Source organism: Protopterus annectens, chromosome 5.part0 (assembly GCF_019279795.1).
Source record: "Protopterus annectens isolate FY-2018-M chromosome 5.part0, PAN1.0, whole genome shotgun sequence".
Taxonomy (NCBI): Eukaryota; Metazoa; Chordata; order Ceratodontiformes; family Protopteridae; genus Protopterus; species Protopterus annectens.
Window position 1 is genome coordinate 1,719,064,418 of NC_056735.1, and position 20,455 is coordinate 1,719,084,872.

General features: G+C 42.8%; 1 protein-coding gene across 1 annotated transcript in view; it reads left to right on the forward strand.

Moving 5' to 3' along the window:
• GTF2E1 (general transcription factor IIE subunit 1) overlaps nucleotides 1–20,455 on the forward strand; it is a 789,416-nt gene that overhangs the window by 485,463 nt on the left and 283,498 nt on the right. The window contains exon 3 of the mRNA XM_044071513.1: nucleotides 19,165–19,366. Within this exon, the coding sequence (XP_043927448.1) occupies nucleotides 19,165–19,366 (202 nt within the window). The remainder of the gene's footprint in view (nucleotides 1–19,164; nucleotides 19,367–20,455) is intronic.

Genomic DNA, 20,455 nt, shown 5'->3' on the forward strand with positions numbered 1-20,455 from the left:
CAAGAAAAGGCTCAGAGATTTTCTCTTATTGCCTCAGCACAGGCCCCTTGCTATTCCGCCAGTGTTGGATATTGTGGACGATGTGTTCTCTGATTCCAGTTTAACCCCTGATTCTTTGCCCCCAGCACCAGTCAAGCCAGATAGGTACTACAGAGTCCCCGACTCTTACAAATTTCTTTATAAAAACCCTGCTGCTGACCCAGAAACTATTTCCCAGGATCCCAAAGGGGTAAAGGCTTCCACTGCTAAAAATCCAGTTCCCTCTGACAGGGATTCAAGAGCATTAGATAGATGGAGGAAGAAAGTTTACACTTCTGCAACTTTAGCAGTAAGGGCTTTAAATTGCCAGTTCCACATGCTTAAATACCAACAATATTTAATGTCTCTGTTAAAACAGAAAATGCTTACAAGCTCAGAAAGTCCTGACTACAAGGAGATGCAGGATTTATTGCATGCAGCTGAACAAGTGGGAAAACATACTCTGCAATGTGGTTTTGATTCATTAGAGGCTTCATGTAGAGCCGCAGTTACAGTTTCTGTGATTCGAAGGCATGCTTGGTTAAAAGAACAAGGTTTACCTGATCATGTTAAGGCAAAATTATTGGATGCTGCTTTACAGCATGATATCTTGTTTGGTGTTAAGGCAGAAGAGGTATTAAAGAAAATGGAGGATAAGGCAAAATCTATGCAAACAGTGAAGGATTTCTTACAGGTACAGCCACCTCGATTTAGCAGAAATTGGCCTTCTAAAAGTTGGTCCTTTCCAGTGTCAGACAAGACCACAAAGAGGCAGATACAGACACCCAAGAGGCAGATCTCAGCCCCAAGGCTCTTACAGACCATGACAGTGGGGTGCTTCTACCCCAAAAGGAGGAGAAGACAAGTCACAACTTTATAGGAAACAGTCCCAATGACTTCCCCCTTCACATACCAAGCACTTACCTTTTGGCAGCTCCTCTAGGGGGACAACTAGCTCTTTTTTCACAAAATTGGCATATAATCACCCAAGACAAATGGGTTCTGGACATTGTGTCTCAAGGTTACAGTTTCCAGTTTCACACTCTACCAAGGTCAAAAGGAATGCCAGACCTGCCACAAAATCAATGGGCAGAGGCACAAAAGCAAATTACAGCACTCATGGACATGAGAGCTATTCAAAAAGTGCCATAGCAGGAACAAGGACAAGGATTTTACTCGAGACTTTTCTTGGTCCCCAAAAAGGACAAAGCTTGGAGACCCATACTGGACCTATCTACTCTAAATACTTACCTGGATGTTCTGAAATTCAAAATGTTGACACTACAGCAACTTCTTCCCATGCTGGGCAAGAAGGCTTGGCTTGTTACTTTGGACCTCAAAGAGGCATACCTGCATGTCCCAATCAGACAAAATTGCAGACGATACCTTAGATTCATAGCTGGCACAATGCATTACCAATTCTCTGCACTGCCCTTCGGCTTATCTACTGCGCCCAGGGTCTTCACAAAATGCCTGGCACCAGTAATTGCATTTTGCAGACAAAAAGGAATTCAAATATATCCCTACTTGGACGACTGTCTTATTCAAGCAGAGTGCAAGGACATCCTTCTACAGCATCTGGCGTTTGTAAAAAGATTGCTCATTTGCCTAGGGTACACAGTAAACGAAAAGAAGTCAAAACTAGTGCCCTCACAAGAGATAATATTCCTGGGTGCCAGCTTAAATACAAATGCCCAGATGGCTTATCTCACGCCAGACAAAGGCAACTGACTCGGTACTTTCAATTGATGACAACAAAGACCCAACTCCCTGCAAGAAAAATTCTGCAGGCCTTGGGGTACATGGCATCCTGCAAACTACTAATACCATATGCCAGACTGCATAGGAGGAAATTACAATGGTACCTAAAAAGTGTTTGGACTCAACACTGTCACAGTTTGGAAACAGTAATACCACTTATTCCCTGCCTACAACAGGAGTTTCGATGGTGGGCACAGGCATGTCACCACAACAAGGGACAGCCTTTCACTTTACCCACAGCCAGGCACAGGCATGTCACCACAACAAGGGACAGCCTTTCACTTTACCCACAGCCAGGCAGACACTAACAACAGATGCTTCTGATTACGCCTGGGGAGCACACATGGCAGGAAAATGTATTCAGGGCAAGTGGGCCGCAGACCAAATGCATCTTCACATCAATCAAAAAGAGATGCTAGCTGTACAAAATGCCCTCACTGCTTTCAAGGACCTTCTGCATCCAGGACAACTATTACTAAAGATGGACAACACCACAGTTATGTGGTACATAAACAAGCAAGGGGGCACTCATTCCTATCCCCTCTACAGACAAGCCATGGAACACAGCACTGACCTATCAAGTTTTTGCAAGCACAATTCCTGCCAGGAAAAAAAAAATACTCTGGCAGACGACTTAAGCAGAAACATCATGGATCCTCACGAGTGGAAATAAAATCCACAAGTATTCAGCATGATAACACAAAAATGGGGGTGCCCAGACATAGATCTTTTTGCCTCCCCTCTGAACTGCCAACTACAGAAATCCTGCACAAGGACTTACCACACACAAGTAAGGAAAGTGGATGCTCTCTCGTTCAGCTGGAAAACCCTAAAAGTTTATGCCTTCCCACCACTGCCTTTCCTTTTAAAGGTACTCCTAAAAGCCAGACAAGAAAGGCCAAAAATGATCCTGATTGCCCCAGACTGGCCACGCCAGCACTGGTACCCAATCTTAAAGAACTTGGCTCAAGGCCCAGCATGGATTTTACCTCAAATCCCCCATCTTCTGACTCAACAAAACAATCAGATCCTGCACAGCCAGCTCAAAACCTTAAACCTGGCTGCATGGTAGATTACTTAGCCAAGCAACCAACAATTTTCTCTAAAGCTGTTATGGGTGTCATTTTGGAGGCCAGGAGGCCCGGCATCAGGAAATCCTATTCAGAAAAGTGGAAGAGATTCTGCGCCTGGAACCAGGCTCAAAGCTTTGACCCTCTTGTTCCAAATATTCCTCAGATTCTACAATACTTAACTGAGATGCTGGACAAAGGCCTATCCTTTTCATCCATTAAGATCCACGCCTCTGCCATCTCGGCTCATTACAACACGGATCCTCCAATTTTCTCTCATCCATTGCTAAAACAGTACCTCAGAGGGGCTAAAAACATAAGACCGCACCGGAGAGCACCAACACCAACTTGGGACCTCAACTTTGTCTTGGAAAAACTAACTTTACCTCCTTTTGAGCCAGCCAATTCAGCAGAATTAAAATATGTGTCATGGAAAACTGCTCTGCTTCTGGCAATAACCTCAGCACGAAGCGTCTCAGAGTTACAGGCACTAATGGCAGTGGAACCTTTCATCATTTTTCATCAGGACAGGGTTTCTTTAAGAACAAACCCTACATTTATGCCAAAGGTGGTATCCAGTGTTGCTCCAAACTATTCACTTGCCAACATTTTATCCAAATCCCCAGAATAAAGGGGAGAGACTTCTGCACTCATTGGACATACACAGACAGTTACGCTTCTACTTGGACAAAACAAAAGCTTTCAGGAAAACTGAGCAATTGTTTGTAGCATATGCTGCAGGATCACAGGGAAAGGCTATTTCAAAGCAGACCATCTCAAAGTGGATAGGACACTGTATCCGTTTCTGCTACACACAGCATGGAAAAACTACCTAGCAACATTAGGCCACATTCCACCAGGGCAACAGCCACTTCAACTGCCTACGTTAGAGGAGTACCTACCAAGGATATTTTGGAAGCTGCATCTTGGAGTTCAGTGCATACCTTTACCAAGCATTACCACCTGCCTCTTTACTCTAAATCCAGAGCTGGGTTTGCCACTGCAGTGCTGCAGGGCCTCATAGCCACCCCGAATCCTTTATAGAACCAGCCACCCAACCTCAGCTTTGGGATTCAACCCAAGTGTAATGACTGCAGCAGTGAAACATGATGAACATAGTACAGTTTTGTACCTACCATAAATGTAGATGTTAGAGTGTATTCACTGCTGCAGTCCAGGTTACCCTCCCTCCATCCCCACTTTCTTAGCTGGGACTTATCTATACATTTCTACCTATAAAACCTATGTGGTGTATTTGCTTGTAACTGAAGGTATTGTGTTTATTTTTTATGTATGTTTAATTAGCAATATGTATTGCCTACCTATTTGGGGGCACCTGACATCTGGGGCAAATAAAACTGAAGAATATGGCATCGGCTGCATCTTATATACCCCTGGTACACTGACGTCAGGGAAGAAGCGACAGCAACCGACGCCGGACCAAGACTTCGGAACTCTGTCCGACTGCGGGACCGCCTGACGCCAGGATAACCCAAGTGTAATGACTGCAGCAGTGAATACACTCGAACATCTACATTTACGGTAGGTACAAAACTGTACTTTCCTGTAGACCAGCAAGGATTCAGAATTTACTCAAGATTTGTTTAGTGCCAAAAAAGGGGACCTCGGGATGATTTTAAGCCTCAGTCATCTAAATCAGTTTGGCAAATACACAAAGTTCTGGATGGTCACTGTAGAGTTCATCCTCCGACTTCTGAGGAAGGAAGACTGGATGTGCTGTATAGGCATCCAGGACATTTACTACAACATCAAAATGGGCAGACGTTCCAAGAGGTTTCTTTGCTTCTGGCTGGAAGCCACTCACTTTCAGTTCAGGGCCATGCCCTTTGGTCTCAGCACAGCCCCCCCTAAGGTGTTCATCATGTATGGCAGTGGTTGCAGCTCTTCTCAGACTGCAAGTGTTCCGAGTGTTCCCCTATCTAGACAACAGGCTTCTCGCCGCTCTTACCAAATCTCTTCTTCTTCAGGCCAGCAACTACTTAATCCACCTTTGCTCCTATCTAGGAATTGCAGTGAACCTTGACAAGTCTCAGTTTTCCCCAGTACAGATGTAGAATTTTATAGGGTCTCACTTTGTCACTACAGTTCAGATAGCAAGACTGCCGCAGAGCAGGTTATCCACTTTATGGTGCCAAGCATTACAGTTTCCTTCTCATGACAGGGCACTTGCCAGACTAGCTTTTATGGCTTCTGTGGATGAAGCCTCTATCACATTGGTCCCCTTGTCGAGAAATTATATGAGTGTTGCAATGGATTCTAGTTGTTCAGTGGTCCATCAGTTTCCAATGTTGTTCCTAATCTGTCCAACAAACGTCTACAACAATCATGAAACTTGGTGGGTTCAGTCCCCAGAGGTATTCTGGGAACTGCCCTTTGTTCCTCCCTCTTTCTCAGGGCCATGGTAAATATGGATGCTACTCTGTTAGGGTGTGGGTGACATTACATGGGAAGGATGGTCCAAGTTACAGTCTCCCTCAGATGCCAGTCTTCACATCATTGTCTTGGAGATGAGGGCAGATCTGATGTTATCCATGTCACTATTCCTCACTCTTGAGTCTTGGATCCGGCAACTTTTTAGACAGCTTCTAGGCTCAAGCTCCTCCTACTCCCAGGATCCGTGCTACCCTCTAACCCCTCAGATCTCATTTGTTGCGCTTAGCTGCAGATTTCTTTTCTCGAGTTCCTGTGTGGGTTAAGTAGCTCTATTTCTCAAAATTTTGTGAGCTTTTTCTGTAATAGTAATATTTTATTGTTCGTGAGTAGTGTAGTGTTAACTAGAGTTAGTTTACTCCCTCCTCTTCTGTTTGTACTTTAGTGAGTTATCTTTGTGTATTTTGGTGCCCTTTTAGTAGTTACCATTATTTTGCCATTGTGGAGGTTGTATGTATAGTAGTTCTAGTTGATAAATAGTGGTGCGTGTTGATCGGTTGGTTATTCCTGGTGCTGACTTGTGCTTGTCTTTTGCCGGTTCTGTTTTTCTGCATCCCCTTGGCTGTAGGTCTTTTATCATGTCTGATAAGCCAGCTGGCTTTAAAAGGTGCTCCTCATGTGGTCGGAAGATGCCTGTCTCCGATTCGCGCATAGAGTGTCTTTATTGTTTGTGCTTCAAGCACCTGGTGGTTGAATGTGACATTTGTGCTGGATTCAACCCCATGGCTTTGGTTGAGCACCGAAACAAACTTCTTTTAAAAGGGTTAGGTCATGGGGTTCCCTTGGCTGAGTCCTCTGCCAAGCCTGGAAGACCCTTCTGCCTCCGGGGTCCAACTCCTCTAAAAAGATGAGGCTGTCAGATCCCAGTGCCTCGGATCTGATCCCAGCCTTCACTCAGTCGGACCCGCCACCCTTGGATCTTAAGATCCGCCACTCTCATGGATCTGGGGCTTCCACTCTGAAACCCTTGGATCTGAGGTCATGGGAATGCACTCCTGGATCCAAGGTCTCCAGTTCAAGGCCTTCAGATCCAGTCAGATCAGACCAGCCACAGATCCATCTTCCTCTGATCTGAGGCATTTGGGATCCAATCATTCAGATCCTTTCTTGTCTTGGAATCTGAAGAGGTCGGATCCCCCGATTGTTATTGAGGACTCCCCCTCAGGTTCTGTCTTTGGGGATTCCCCTTCCATCTCCAAACACAAAAGTCATTCTTTAGAGGGGCAGTCCTTGGGATCTCGACACCCATCCCCAGCTAGGTCCTCCGCCTCCTCTAGGTCCTCCAGGAGTTTACTCCTTTCCAATATGGAAGTATGATGAGGTCCTTTCTCAAGGCACAGATTGAGTTGGGGCTTCTCGCATCCCGTGCCCATCTGGCTAGGGGGCCATCTCTTACCCCCTTGTTGACTTCTAGTCCGACCAGATTGGTTTCTGACTTGCTGGCCCTGGATTGCATGGGGAGAGAGATTGGGATCCCTGGGGACGCTTCTGTCCCTGCCCCACCTGAGTACTTGATTACTTTTGCTTGGCCTCCCCCTGGGCAGGAAGAGTTCCAGGCCCAAGCAGTTGCCTCAGAGTCCTTGGATGGAGGCTCTGGACCTGTTTGGTGCTTCGGCCCTTGACAGCTCAGGGCCAGTACTATCCAGAGGTTCTGGCCTTCTCTGGTCCTTCTCCCCAGCCATGCTTTCCTACCGGAAGTGCGGACAGGGCATTGTCCAGTCCTTCGGTTTTCTGGGTCATAGAGAGGATCTTTTCCTCCCAGAGAGTTTCCTCCCTGGCCTTCCTGGGACCATCGCAGCCCCTCCGAGTGGACCCCACTCATCCTGCCCCAGTTCAGTCCTTCTGATCTAGCCTTCAGGTGGGAGCTACCCCACATGGGGTCCCCCTCTCTTCCGAATCCTCCCCTGAGCCACCTCTGGAGGAGATTCCTTAGAAGAGATCTTGTAAGAGGAAACACGTACTCCCCTGCTGAGTCACTCACCAGGGATACGGACCTTGATGAAGTGGACAGGTCCCCTAGATCTCAGCCCGAGGATGTCTCCTTTGGGGACATCTTGGAAATCCTTAAGCTTAAGGGCGATTAGTCTTCCCTCCCCTGTCCTCCGAGAAGTCAGTCTTTCTGAACGCTTTCTGGGCCATCTACCGCCTGGGTTTCCCCCCATGGACAAGCTTGTAGACCTTATCACCAGCAGGGCATGGAAGGAGCTGGATACTGTGGAGCACGTTCCCAAACGTGGTCAGATTCCTCAGTCCCCCTTCTGACAAGCAGTTCTGGTCATAAGGCATGCCAGTCTATGCAGTCATGGTAGCTGCCACCACCAAGAAATAGCTGGTGGCACAGCGCACTTCTGTCCATCCCCTCAATCATGAGTACCGGGAGATTGACAGGCATGGAAAGTGGGTTTTTGCCTTTGCTACATTCAGTCTGCAAGAGCTTAACTACCTGACGCATTTCACCCGATTACAAAGGGACCTGGTCAAGGAGCTTACCATGTCCCTTTCTGCCTGCTGGGGAACTAAGTAAGGTGTCCCCCAAACTATCCACACTTTCTTCCCTGGGTAATTCATTGATGAGGCTGATTGCCAGCACTACGGAAGGGGCCAGCACAGGCATCGCTATTTGGCATCACGCCTGACTGTGCCTTTGTAGACTTGCAGAGTCCTTCTCCAACCACGTCCCATTCGTTGGTTCTTCCCTGTTTGGCCTTTTGGTCAAAGCGACCTTGACCCACAGTGAGCAGGAAGACAAGACCTCATTGGCTGTAAGAATCAGGTTTTCCACCTCTCAACGGGGTCTATATTATAACATCAAACAATCAGATGATCGAACGTTGTTATATCGAACTCAAAAGTTCGAATTCTCAACACATCGAACTGCCAGAACAGTGATTCTTTTCCCAGGGAAAAAAAATCGCTGTTCCCAAATCGCCCCCCACCCCCGCCCCCCTACTTAAATCAACCAACTCTGAGATCGCACTACAGTGCCAAAAACAGCAAAGTGATGGAAGCGGCCAAGCGACTTCTTTCCCAGGGAAAGAATTTGCTTATATGACACTTCGTCATTTTGCATTTTCGACATTTGAAGTTCGACCAAGACGCAGTTGACAAAATGCGTCTTCAGTCTTCTGATAGGAACCCTCTCAATGCTCCTTTTCCAAGATGCAGCAAAGGGCCAGGAAAGTGTGGTTTCGCAAGTCACAGTCTGCCTTCCAGGATGCTCAGGATGAGCCCTCCTCCAGAGGTCAAGGGAGAGGGTTCAACAGTAGATGCCACCCCACGGGCAGAGGGGGTCTGCAAAATCAGGGCAGCAGGGTACCCTTCTCTGAGAAGCCCCAATAGAATTCCTGAAGTGCTGCTTGACTGTCCTGCCCAGGAGGCAGTCATGGGTCATTTGTCATTGCACCCTTTGGTCTGAGCAAGTATCACAAAAGATCGTTTGGTGCTAAACATTTCCAGGGGTTATTCTATTCCCTTTTCTCAGTCTCCTCTGGTCAGGAGATGCCTCCCCGATGCACCACTCCATCAGAGAAAGCCAGCAAAGGAAGAAGTGTTCAAGCTTCTTCGAAAGAGAGCCATCCAAGAGGTCCCCCCGTGGCAATAAGAATCCAGAACTTGCTCTCATTTCTTTTTGGTGCCAAAGAAGACAAGGGGCCTGCATCCAATTCTGGACCTCGGAGAACTCAGTCTTTCTGTCAAGAAGTCCAAGTTCTAGATGGTCACTGTCCAGTCCATCATGACTCTCTTCCACAGGGATGATTGGATGTGCTCCGTAGATCTCCAGGACAACGTGCTATCATATGAAAATAGGACTTCTCCGCTTTTGAGTAGTGGCCAATCACTACCAATTCAGGATCCTGCTCTTTGATCTTAACAGAGCCCCCCCAGGTGTTCAAGTGTATGGCAGCAGTCGCAGCTCACCTGAGACTGCAGGGATTCCAGGTGTTTCCGTACCTCGATGATTGGCTCCTCACAGCTCCCACGAAGCATCTTCTGGCCAGTGCCTCTCAGTACCTACTCCAGCTATTCGACCAGTTAGGCATTACAGTTAATCTCCCCAAATGCAACCTGATTCCATCCCAAAGTCTGGAATTCATCGGGATTCTGTTGGACACTGTGTCAGAGATTGCAACACTCCTGCTCCACCGGGTACAACTCACCAGATCTCATGATCAGTGTCTCCTCAATCTGTCTCATCCCCAGGCCCACCTTGTTTTCACGGCCTTAGTGACCATGGCACTGGTGATCTATCTGGTGCAATTAGCCAGGTTCTACATGAGGGTTCTGCAGTGGACTCTAGCAGTTCAGGGGTCTTACCTGGTTCATCCTATGACAACTCTGGTCCACCTCACACCAAAGTGCAGGCGTCATCTCCTTTGGTGGATCCAGTCTCCTGACCTCCTAGCAGGTAGACCATTTTATCTTCCTCCCACCAGTGCCACAGTGACCACGGACGCTTCCCTTTTGGGGTGGGGGGGGCATTTTCAGGGAAAGATGGTCCAAGGTAACGTGATCTGAAGCAGAGACCAAACTGCACATCAGCGTCCTGGAGATAAGGGCAGTTCTCACATTGCAAGCCTTCCACAACTGCCTCCCTCTGGGTACCATTGCAGTTCACACAGACAAACATGGCTGTTGTGTGGTACATCAACAAGCAAGGGGGCACACATTCATATCTGCTTTGTCGCAAGGCCATGAGGGTGTGGGAATGAATGATGTCCTTGGGGCACTTTCTCATTGCAACACATATTCTGGGAGAGTCCAGCGTACTGGCGGACAAACTCAGCAGGGCAATTCTGAGTCCTCACAAATGGTTCTGTAATCCTTCAGTGGTGAAAGAGATCTTCCTTCACTGGGGTCAGGCAAACTGCGATTTGTTTGCTTCCCCTCTCAACCACAAATGCAGCTGGTATCTTGCCCTGATCCCCCCAAATGGAAAGTCCACCAAGGATGCTCTGGTCCATGATTGGTCCCTGGGTCTCCTTTATGCCTATCCTCCCTTACCTGTCATTCCCAGAGTACTTCAGAAAGCTCGTCACCTCATGGCCACCTTGAACCTCATAGCCCCTTTTTGGCATCGGCAAGTATGGTTTCCCCTCCTTAGGTCTCATTCGAAGTACACCCCCCTTGGGTACTAAATCCATTCCGGATTTAATTTCCCATCCATCTCAGCTTCTGATTCCAAGCCTACAGATGCTTCATCTGACGGCATGGTTTGTCCACTTCCAGTAATCCTGAATCAGCCCAGGCTACCTTTTCCCATTAAGAACATTATCCTGGTCTATCAGAAAGCTTCCACTAGAAAGGTTTATGCCAGTAAGTGGAAACGGTTTTCTAGTTGAGCTGAGCAGCGCAATCTTGATCCAGCTTCGGCTTCCATTTCAGATATCTTGTTCTTCTTGTCTTTGCTGTTTCAGGATGGAGCTAGCTTCTCAGCTATCTAAGTGAAGTTGGCAGCTGTTTCTAACTTCCATGTTTGCGAGGAACCTGCCTTCTCTTCTTGCGTGTGTAAAGCTTTTTTAAAAGGGTTTTTTTCTGCTCCGATCTCCTGTCACTGATCCTTCCCCTCATTGGGACTGTTCTTTTTTGTGGCAGTCTCTCACACAGAGTCCGTTCGAGCTTGCCACTTGTGATATCAAATTCTTGTCATGGAAGACTGCTTTTCTAGTAGCCATAACCTCAGCTATAAGAGTTTTGGAGTTGCAGGCTCTTTCTATCAAACTGCCTTTCATGGTTTTTCATAAAGACAGAGTGGCTCTTCAAACTAACCCTTCATGCATGCCTAAGGTTGCCACAGAAGCAAATCTGAATCAGTCAGTCTAATTTCCAGTCTTCTTCCCAAATTTTGATAAAGGGGAATATCTCTTACATACATTAGATGTGCATAGACAACTGCATTTCTACTTTGGTAGGACAAAGAGTTTCTGCAGGTCTGATCAGCTGTTTGTGGTGGTCTGCCTTAACAGGAAGGTTCAGGATGTGTCCAAAGTAACTATTTACCATTGGATTTCAATGTCCATTTCCTTTGCTTACTCATCCAGAGGTTTATCCTGACTAGGGCCAATCAGAGCTCATTCCACAAGGTTAATGGATGCATATCTTGCCTGTCATTCCATAGATGACATTTGTGCGACAGCCACCTGGTCTTCTCTTCACACTTTTGTCAATCACTACAAACTTGACATTGTCTCCAGGAACATGACTTCTTTCGGCTCCACAGTTCTTTGGCATATCCTTTTATGAGGCCACCCAGGGTTAAGGGTAGCTGGGGATGCTGACCCAAGAGTGAGGAACAGTGACATGGATAACATCAGATAAAGAGTTATGTACTTACCATAACTTGGCATCTGTGTTATCCTATGTCATTGTTCATCACTATCCCTCCCTCCATCCCCCATCCTGTAGGATCTAGAGGATATATCTGGTGTTCAAGGTCTTCCTTAGCTAGTTTCTAGCTTGGGTCATACTCAATCTGAGGGGTTAGTGAGAAGCGAGGGATCATGGGAGAGGGAGGAGCTCAAGCCTAGAGGCTGTCTAAAAAGTTGCCAGCTCAGATCCAATGTCAGATCCAAGAGTAATGAAATGTTTTCCTTTAGCAAATAAATGTTCACAATGCAACAAAGAAGCTTGTAGCTGAAGTCTACCATGTATCTGGTTCTTATATTTCTAGGGAGACAATTTGATAATGGGGCAATGAAAACAGAATACTGTTTTTTTTTTCCAATGGCTAAAAGATAATGTTTTCTGAAGGCGTTCTTGTTTCCTGCTTCTGGGAGAGGAGTGAAGATGAGACAAAAAACAGAAAGCACTTATTGTAAATAGAAGCACAGGCTGTACCGTGGATAACCTTCATCATAGGTTAATTAAAGCCTGTGAGTGTAGCTGTCAAACAACAAATACTCCTGTTGGGAGGGCAAAACTTCATTATTTGAAGCTGTACATAGTGTTGTGTGTTTGTATTACGTTAATAGGTTTATTTGGGTGTTCTTTTCTTTGAGGGTTTTCATTAAAACAAAAAGTCTTGCATGATGTGACATAGGTTCAAATGGATGTGACAAGAAACTACTGCATAACAGATCAACCTGACCAAGATTAATGTATACATGTAACACAAAAGTTGAAACTAGACATTGAAAAAAAGCTGCTATACATAATAGGTGGGAATAATAACTTATCATTAAAGCAACACTTTCCATACTATGTTTGAATGCAAATGATCTCACAGATATATACAGAAAAGAAAGAGTTGTGAACTGTGTTAAGAAATGCAGAGTGCAAATGGCTGTGCTACAGGAGACACATTTGGAAAGAACTGAGCATGTGAATTTGATAAAGAAATGAAGTTGGGATGGTTATTCAGTGGAATATCTGGGATAAAGGGAAAGGGGCGTATCTATATTAATTAGTAGTGGAGCTTCAATAGTGATAGAAGAGGAAAAAAGAGAGTAATGGTATATTTGTAGTAGTAAGGAGCTACTGGTAAGGGAGGAGGAGTAACTGGCATATGTTTATATTCCAATTAAAACTGGTACAATGGAGCTTACGAAAATTCTGGGAGAAGTATTCCGCTTTCAGCAGGAAATATTACTTACAGATAGGGACAGGAACTCTATTTGTAACAGTGAGTATGTATCTGGGGGCCTAGAAGGGAAAAAATAACAAAAGAGGGTAGATGTTTGAAGCAGTTTATGAAAATATTTGGAATCGAAGATGTGAGTTCAGTAATAGGAGCTCAGAGAGAATGTACATGTTATTCCCCAAGGTACAAAAACTGGGCCAGTCTAAAAGAAATTATATTTTTCAAGAACACGTGCATTTAATTGAATGTTTTGATATGCAGATCATATACTAACAATAACTAAAATAAAAATGCAGGATAATGGCAAACAAAGCAGACACTGGTGCTATCTGTTAGAGACGAGACGAATTTAAAGAATGGGTAGTGGAAATTATTCGGGAGTGAGTAGGGAAGATAGATATTTCTTTAGAAAATATAGCTAGGGAGTGAGATAAAATGAAAATGGAGTTTAAAAATAGGGTGGAAATAAACAAAAAATAGATGTGGTTAAGAAGCAACAAGAATTATGTAGAAGGACCGTCAAAGGTTAAAGTATTGCAGAATAGGGGGAATCTCACAGACCAAGAAGAGGTGTAACTGCAGAGTGCTGAAGAGAAAACAATGGTATATCTTGATAACGTGCATGAATTTAGAAAGATTACCTGTAAGCAGCAGTTTCTTGATAACTCCAGAGCATGAAAGCTTTTAGTATAGTGGCTCAGGAAACAGAATGTAGAAGGGGTTATTGCCAAGCTTAGGGAACCCTGTAACAAGGAAAATAACCTGAGATCCTGTAGCGGTATTAAAAATATTTCTGAAATTTTATGAAAATCTGTGTAATGCAGAGAAATGTGGACAGCAAGAACAAATACAAATAAAAATATTAATGGAAGAATTAAATATGCCAAGGTTAGAGATTGACGAGGCTCAGTTATTAAACAGTTAGGATAGGAGGAGATGAGATAAAAATGGAAATGTAATACCAATCTACAGGAAAGCCTCCATGAATAGATGGTATTCCAATGGTAGTTTGGAAGCTAGGAGGGAACCGGTATGTTTTGTTTAACAGTATTTTAAAAGGAGGCGAAGCACCACCATCCTTGAAAAAAGCTGTGGTAGCTGCAATACCTAAAGGTGGTAAAAGACCCATCTGATCCAGCTTCATCTAAGCCCATTTCAGTTCTAAACCATGATTATAAAGTGTCTGTAGTGGCTAAAAGAATGGCAAAGGTGATGCCAACATTGATAGATATGGATCAGTGTGGTTTTGTGAAGGGGAGACAAACATTTTACAACATTAATACAACAATGATGATCCAGGGAGGCAGAATGTAAGAAAATACTACTGTTGTTAGTGAGTCTTGATGCAGTGAAAGCATTCGACAGAGTAAGTTGGAATTTTATGAGTAGGGCAGTAGAAGCATTTGCATTCACTGACACAATAATAAAGTTAATTAGGAAGATGTGTAAGGAATCGGAGGTGAAAATTAAAGTGTTTGGGGGGATTGCTGTCTGATTTCTGTTTGAACAGTGGAACCAGGCAGAGGTGTCCTTTCCTCTTTATTACTTGCATTATATTTAGAACCATTGGCAAAGAAACAGAGTTAACCAGATGTTTGCCTCCCCATCACAAAACCACACTGATCCATTGTCTATCAATGTCGACATCATCTTTGCCAAACTGAAACTACCCACGTCTATTTCCTCAAGCAGCTTCATAGTACAATTCAAAAAACTCCCATCTACCCCCTTAGAAAACACCTGTCTTTGTTCTTGCTACCCTCCTGGTTAACTCTATGTTCTGTATACCCATACACACCTTGCTGATTTAATGCTCCCATACTTCATACACTAATCATATTCTCACTTTTATCTTGCCTTCCTCCTTTCCTATATGTATATACTCAAGTATCTCAAGTTTGTTAATGTACCTGTAAAATTCTGCATTACCAAACTCTATGCTATTTTTGAATTTGTATATCACTGGAAAATCCTTCATGTTTTCATTTGTTAATATTGCTCATTTTTGTCTCTTTTGGTTAATTATGCCTTGTTATTTGTTAATTTCTAAAATGTGTGTTTCTTTTTTCCCTGCGCCTCCACTGAAAAAGGACCTGTGTCCTGTCAGACTTTCCCGGTAAACAAATGTAAACTAAACAAATAAAAAGAAAACAAGGGACACAGAAACTCAAGACTATTATTGATGTGGTAGACAAGAAAAGTTGGCTTTATTTGCAGAAGATATTATTTTGTACCTGATAAAACCAGAAAAGGGCATGTCAGTGTTGTGTTGCATTTCATGTCTTTCTGGGATCTAAAATCAATGAAGATAAAACAAAAGCTATAGCTATAAACTATATACCCACACATGAACTGGTTCAGTAATACCAATATTTATGAGGACATAATAAAAGGAACTGAAAGCTGTTGCGTATGGCTCTGGATAGCAAGATACAAGCAGTGAAAATGTTTTTAGTCCCTTTAGTTTTATGCACTTGGTCAGGAGAAGTTGTAGATAGTAATAGAGTTGAAAGTTTTTATCCCTGAGGGGAAGAGGGCAAGAGTCATATGGGATAAATTGACCCTTCCAATAGAACAAGGTGATTTAGAATTACCTGATTTGAAGGGATATTTTAGAGCTACACAGTTAAAGCTGTTATACATAACACAAGCAGAGAGTTATACTTCAAAGTGGAAAGGGATGATGATGAGGCAGTGGGGGATTCAAAAATAAGTAGAGAGTGGGATTTTGTATGCAAATTTTTAAGGAGAGTAACAGCCATACTTAATATTATATTTGTAAATTAGCAGAAAGTATTCTCAGCACTTAGCCAACATGAGAATGGAGAAAGGAGATCCTGCTGATAAGGATGAAATCTTGATGATTGGATGGGAAATAGGAAATTCACCCCAGGGATCACTTCTGTGGCTCTGCTCGACAGGGGCACAGGAAAATAATTTTCTTGGGTGACGAAAGCCAGGGTACATTTTTGGCTAGGCTTATAATAGGCCCTAGGGCCAATAGCCTAGTACCTACCTATGAACCTATGACTGCAATTAGGAGTACGGAGAATAGGCAAGAGGTAGTTGGAATTTACTTGGAGAAATCTAGCAAAGGAACCAAGGTTTTGAGACATACCTCTCAACCTGGACGCATCAAAAGTCTGGACAAAGGCCCATGAAAAATGCTTACAAATCTGTAAAATTTGTGTACATAATTATGTAACCCCACCCACTCTCATTGAGTTGTGTGATACCAGCTTTCCAATGCAAACTGAAGAGGAGACCACCAAAATGTGGCCCCCCAGACCCTGTAGTAAATAACCCTTTTTTTAAAATGTGTAGCAATAATGGCAAGGGAGAAGATGATGAACCTCAGGATTGTGTTTTTGGTGACTTCCTGTATGTGTGTTTTGTGGTAAAAGTAGGGCATTTACTGGTAAGCAATATTCTAATCTTAGCAAAATAATAATATAGTTTGGTAGGACCACCAAAAGTCATTCTCCATGGTCTACTGATCAGTGGTGTAGCTAGAGTTTGTGCCGCCCGGGGCTATCTTTGAGTTTGCTGCCCTTCCCCCCTCCTCACAAAATCATGGTCGAATGGGTCCCCCATACACTGCCCTCCTCCCTGCAGCCATTCCAGTGTCCCATTACTTGGCTATTTCGCCTCATTTACCATAAACACTAATGTGCATACTGTTTTACTTCTACAATGAGTATGTGGATTTAATTTAAAATTTTTATTTTACTTTTTAATTTATAGCACAAACACTAATAGACATTTGCTAAACAAAGCAATACAGTCTCACAATGAAAATAGACTTGGCATTAAAACTACTCTGCCCTTGAAACTCGCATTCATTGGAACAGCATTGAATAGGACCTACACACACACACACACACACACACACCTCTTAATCTCCTGAATAGGACCTTCACACAAACACCCCTCTTAATCTCTTGAATAGGACCTTCACAAACACAAACACCCCTCTTAATCTCCTGAATAGGGCCTTCACATGAACTTAATGTACAACTGCTGAAAAGTCCTTACAGTAATCTGCCGCACATACAAACTTAATGTAAACTACAATGAGTTACAGACACTAGAACAGCTAAATAGGAGCTTCACACAAACTTTATGTATAACTGCTGAATATGTACAAATGCAACTCTGCCGTTTCTCGTTCAACTGCTGAATAAGAGCAATGAATGCACATACACACAAACTTGATGTAAACTGCTGAATAAGAGCAATGAATGTAGAAATGCACACAAGAACTTGATGTAAACTGCTGAATAAGAGCAATGACTGCATAGTTACACAGACACACACACACAATGTAAACTGCTGAATAAGAGCAATGAATTACAGACACTACAACTGCTAAATAGGAACTTCACACAAACTTAACTGCTGAATATGTACAAATACAACTTGCAATCTGCTGTTTCTAATTCAACTGCCGAATAAGAGCAATAAATGCACACACACATGAACTTAATGTAAACTGATGAATAAGAGCAATGAATGTACAAATGCACACACACACACAGACTTAATGCACAACAAATGCTGAATAAGAACTTAAGAAAACTCTGTTGTTTCTCTTTCTGCTGAACGGCATTCTGACAGGCCATCTGTCTGCCTTGTGAAGCTGACCTCATTGTGCATGCCCTGCACGTAATGATATCAGGAATAAATCTGGCCAAAAAAAAAAAATTCAAAACAAAACCCGGGAAATTCGGAAATTATAAAGGGGCCACTCGGGAATTCATGGCACCCCAATATTTTGTCCTCGAAACCTGTATTTACTGAGGAATTTGGTATGTTTTGAGAGTAAATAACTAGAGAGGGAAAGGGAAGTGGCCAAGAAGATATTTGGACTGCAGGCTTGAGACTGCCTTCCTTATCAACGATTGATATCTGAGTATAGGCAAAGAGAAAGGGATAGAGGAATCCTAAGTGAAAGACCAGCACTGGTAGAGTGTGTAGTAGAATGTAGAATAGAAGCTGCTGCTAGAAAAGGGGTAATTAGTAGGGCATATAAAATATTGTATGACAACTATAGGAATCAATCACAGGAGGATTTGGAAGAGAGACTGGATATCCAACTCACAAAGAAACAATGGGAGGATGTTTGTGTGGCTCTCAAATATGCAACAAAGTCTAGAAGGTTTAGGATTTTTACTTGGAAGTGTTTGCATAGTAATTGCTAGTGGATCTCCAGTGGGGTACTTTTATACCCTAAGCAGACTCCAAAGAATTTTCCATCAGGTAGATGGTAAATGTTGGGAGTTGTGATTGGGAAGAAAGAGGTAACTGGGAGCATATGTTTTGTGAGTGGAATGAGTTGGCAGATTTTGAAAATTCTATGCAGTGTACTCCATCAGAAATATTGGTTGAGCAAATGGGTGTAACTAAGGAAATTATTATTATGATTATTTTTTTTTTTTTTAGCTGGGGTACAGGATCGGAGTTGCCTACAAATAGTAAGGCCTTGATAAGTTTAATTCTGGTGTCTGCCATAAAATCAATTATTAGAAAATGAAAATCAAAGTCTGCTCCAACAGTATTTGAAATAGTGAATATTGAAACAGATAAACAATTGAAGTTGGAGCTTTAGAAAAGGGTAAGCGCAAATTAAATAGAAAAAATGGAACTTGCGGGAACAATGCATGCAGAATGATATTTTGGATGAGGAGTGAGGTTTAAGGAAAGGCAGGAATTGAGCAGTTTATGTAAAATTGGATTGATGATAATCGTATAGGAGAAAATATGTGATAATTTTTGTTACTGTGAACACTTTAATGCAGCTTTGTTTTCTTTTATGTAAATGCATGTTTGCGTATGTCATAAGTGACCATTCAAGAAAGGTGTTAAAATGTAAACAAAGGAGTATTCAGTAACTCGTATGTGATGCCCTAGGGTCAATTATGATGACATCTGATAGGCTTGGGAGAGACTACAAATGAATGCATTTGGTTAATTGTTCAGATTATACATAATCGTAATACAGTCAACAGTCTAGCACAGAAGTTAGCCAAAGGAGCTAAGGGAGTAAATGAATATGTACATTTGAGACATGTTGAGTCTTAATCTGCATCCAGAAAGCATTTACACTTAGCTTCTTTGTGTAATTGTTCTCATTAGTACATCTCCTGATTGACTGATTAATTGATGTAATTATTTTTGTAGGTAATATTCTGATCAAAAAATGACTGTTTACTAATATGTTGAAAAAATGGATGTTTTTCTAAGATGTTTCATTTTTTTCCACCCTCTCCCAAAATCTGTTTTTTATAGGAACATTTCGATGTACTTTCTGTCAAACAGAAGTAGAAGAGGATGAGTCTGCTATGCCAAAGAAAGATGCACGGACCTTAGTAGCAAGGTTTAATGAGCAGATCGAACCAATATATGCACTTCTGCGAGAAACTGAAGACATTAATTTACCATATGAAATTCTTGAGCCAGAGCCTGCAGAGATACCAGCACTGAAACAAAGGCAAGTGAAAACACCTTTATTTAAGTTTCAGATGTATCCAGAATCAGCACCAACAGATAGCAATAATATGAAGCACTGAGTATTTGCTGAAGCTGGATTGCAAACTGAAAATTGTCTTGTTTAAATGACTAGTATCCTATCTTGTTCTTTATTCATCTATCATAAATGAAAGAAGATTACTGAGTATTATACAGTAACAGCTCATTATATTCAAAAACTAGCATACTGATTGGATACCCCAATCAGCGGGTCTATTGTAAATCAAGGATATACCAATAGAAAAAAGTCCTGTCACTTAACTGTTGTTGAGCAGCCTGATTTTCTATTAAGATGAGCTAAAAAATCTCCAACTGTTTTAAGGGTCTATATTAGATAACCAAAAGTTTTTTTAAGCGAACGTTCACATGAGCAAAAACGTTGGCAATTGAAAGGGTGTTTGTGGGGCCATGGTACAGTGAGGAGTGGGATATTTGCCATTTCCTCACTGTAGTGCGATCTCAGAGTTGGAATATATAGTTAGCAGGGGATGTGGGGGGCACAGCCCCCCACAATACGAAGTTCGATTTCCAGCGTTTTTGCTCATGTGAACTTTCGCTTAAAAAAACTTTTGGTTATCTAATATAGACCCCCTATTTTAAGAGGGACAGAGCAAAATATGTGAAAAACATCAAGACACACTGCAAAAATATGGACAGTTGAAAGGTACAGTTCTGCTGACGTCAAAGATTGCAATGCTTTTCACTTTACCTCTCAGCTGTCTTGATTTTAACAGAATGTCCCTCATTTTCCTTGTATATATGCCCTATCCCTCTTTATTTCAGTAATTGCTGCTACACTTTCCTAACATATAAATAATCAAAAAAAAAAAAGACAAGAGGCAAACTGACATTGGTATGCTTTCTTCTGTGCCATCTTCCTAGTACTGCACTGACGTGCTATGCAAGTGTGCAGACATACAGACCACATATGCATGCTTGGTAAATCTGTAAATCAGGAAGCCAGCAGAAGAACATTAAAGTGCCATTATACAAAGGCATTATTTAAGAAAGGTAAACAATTTATTTCTCAAATAGTCATTCTATAATAGTC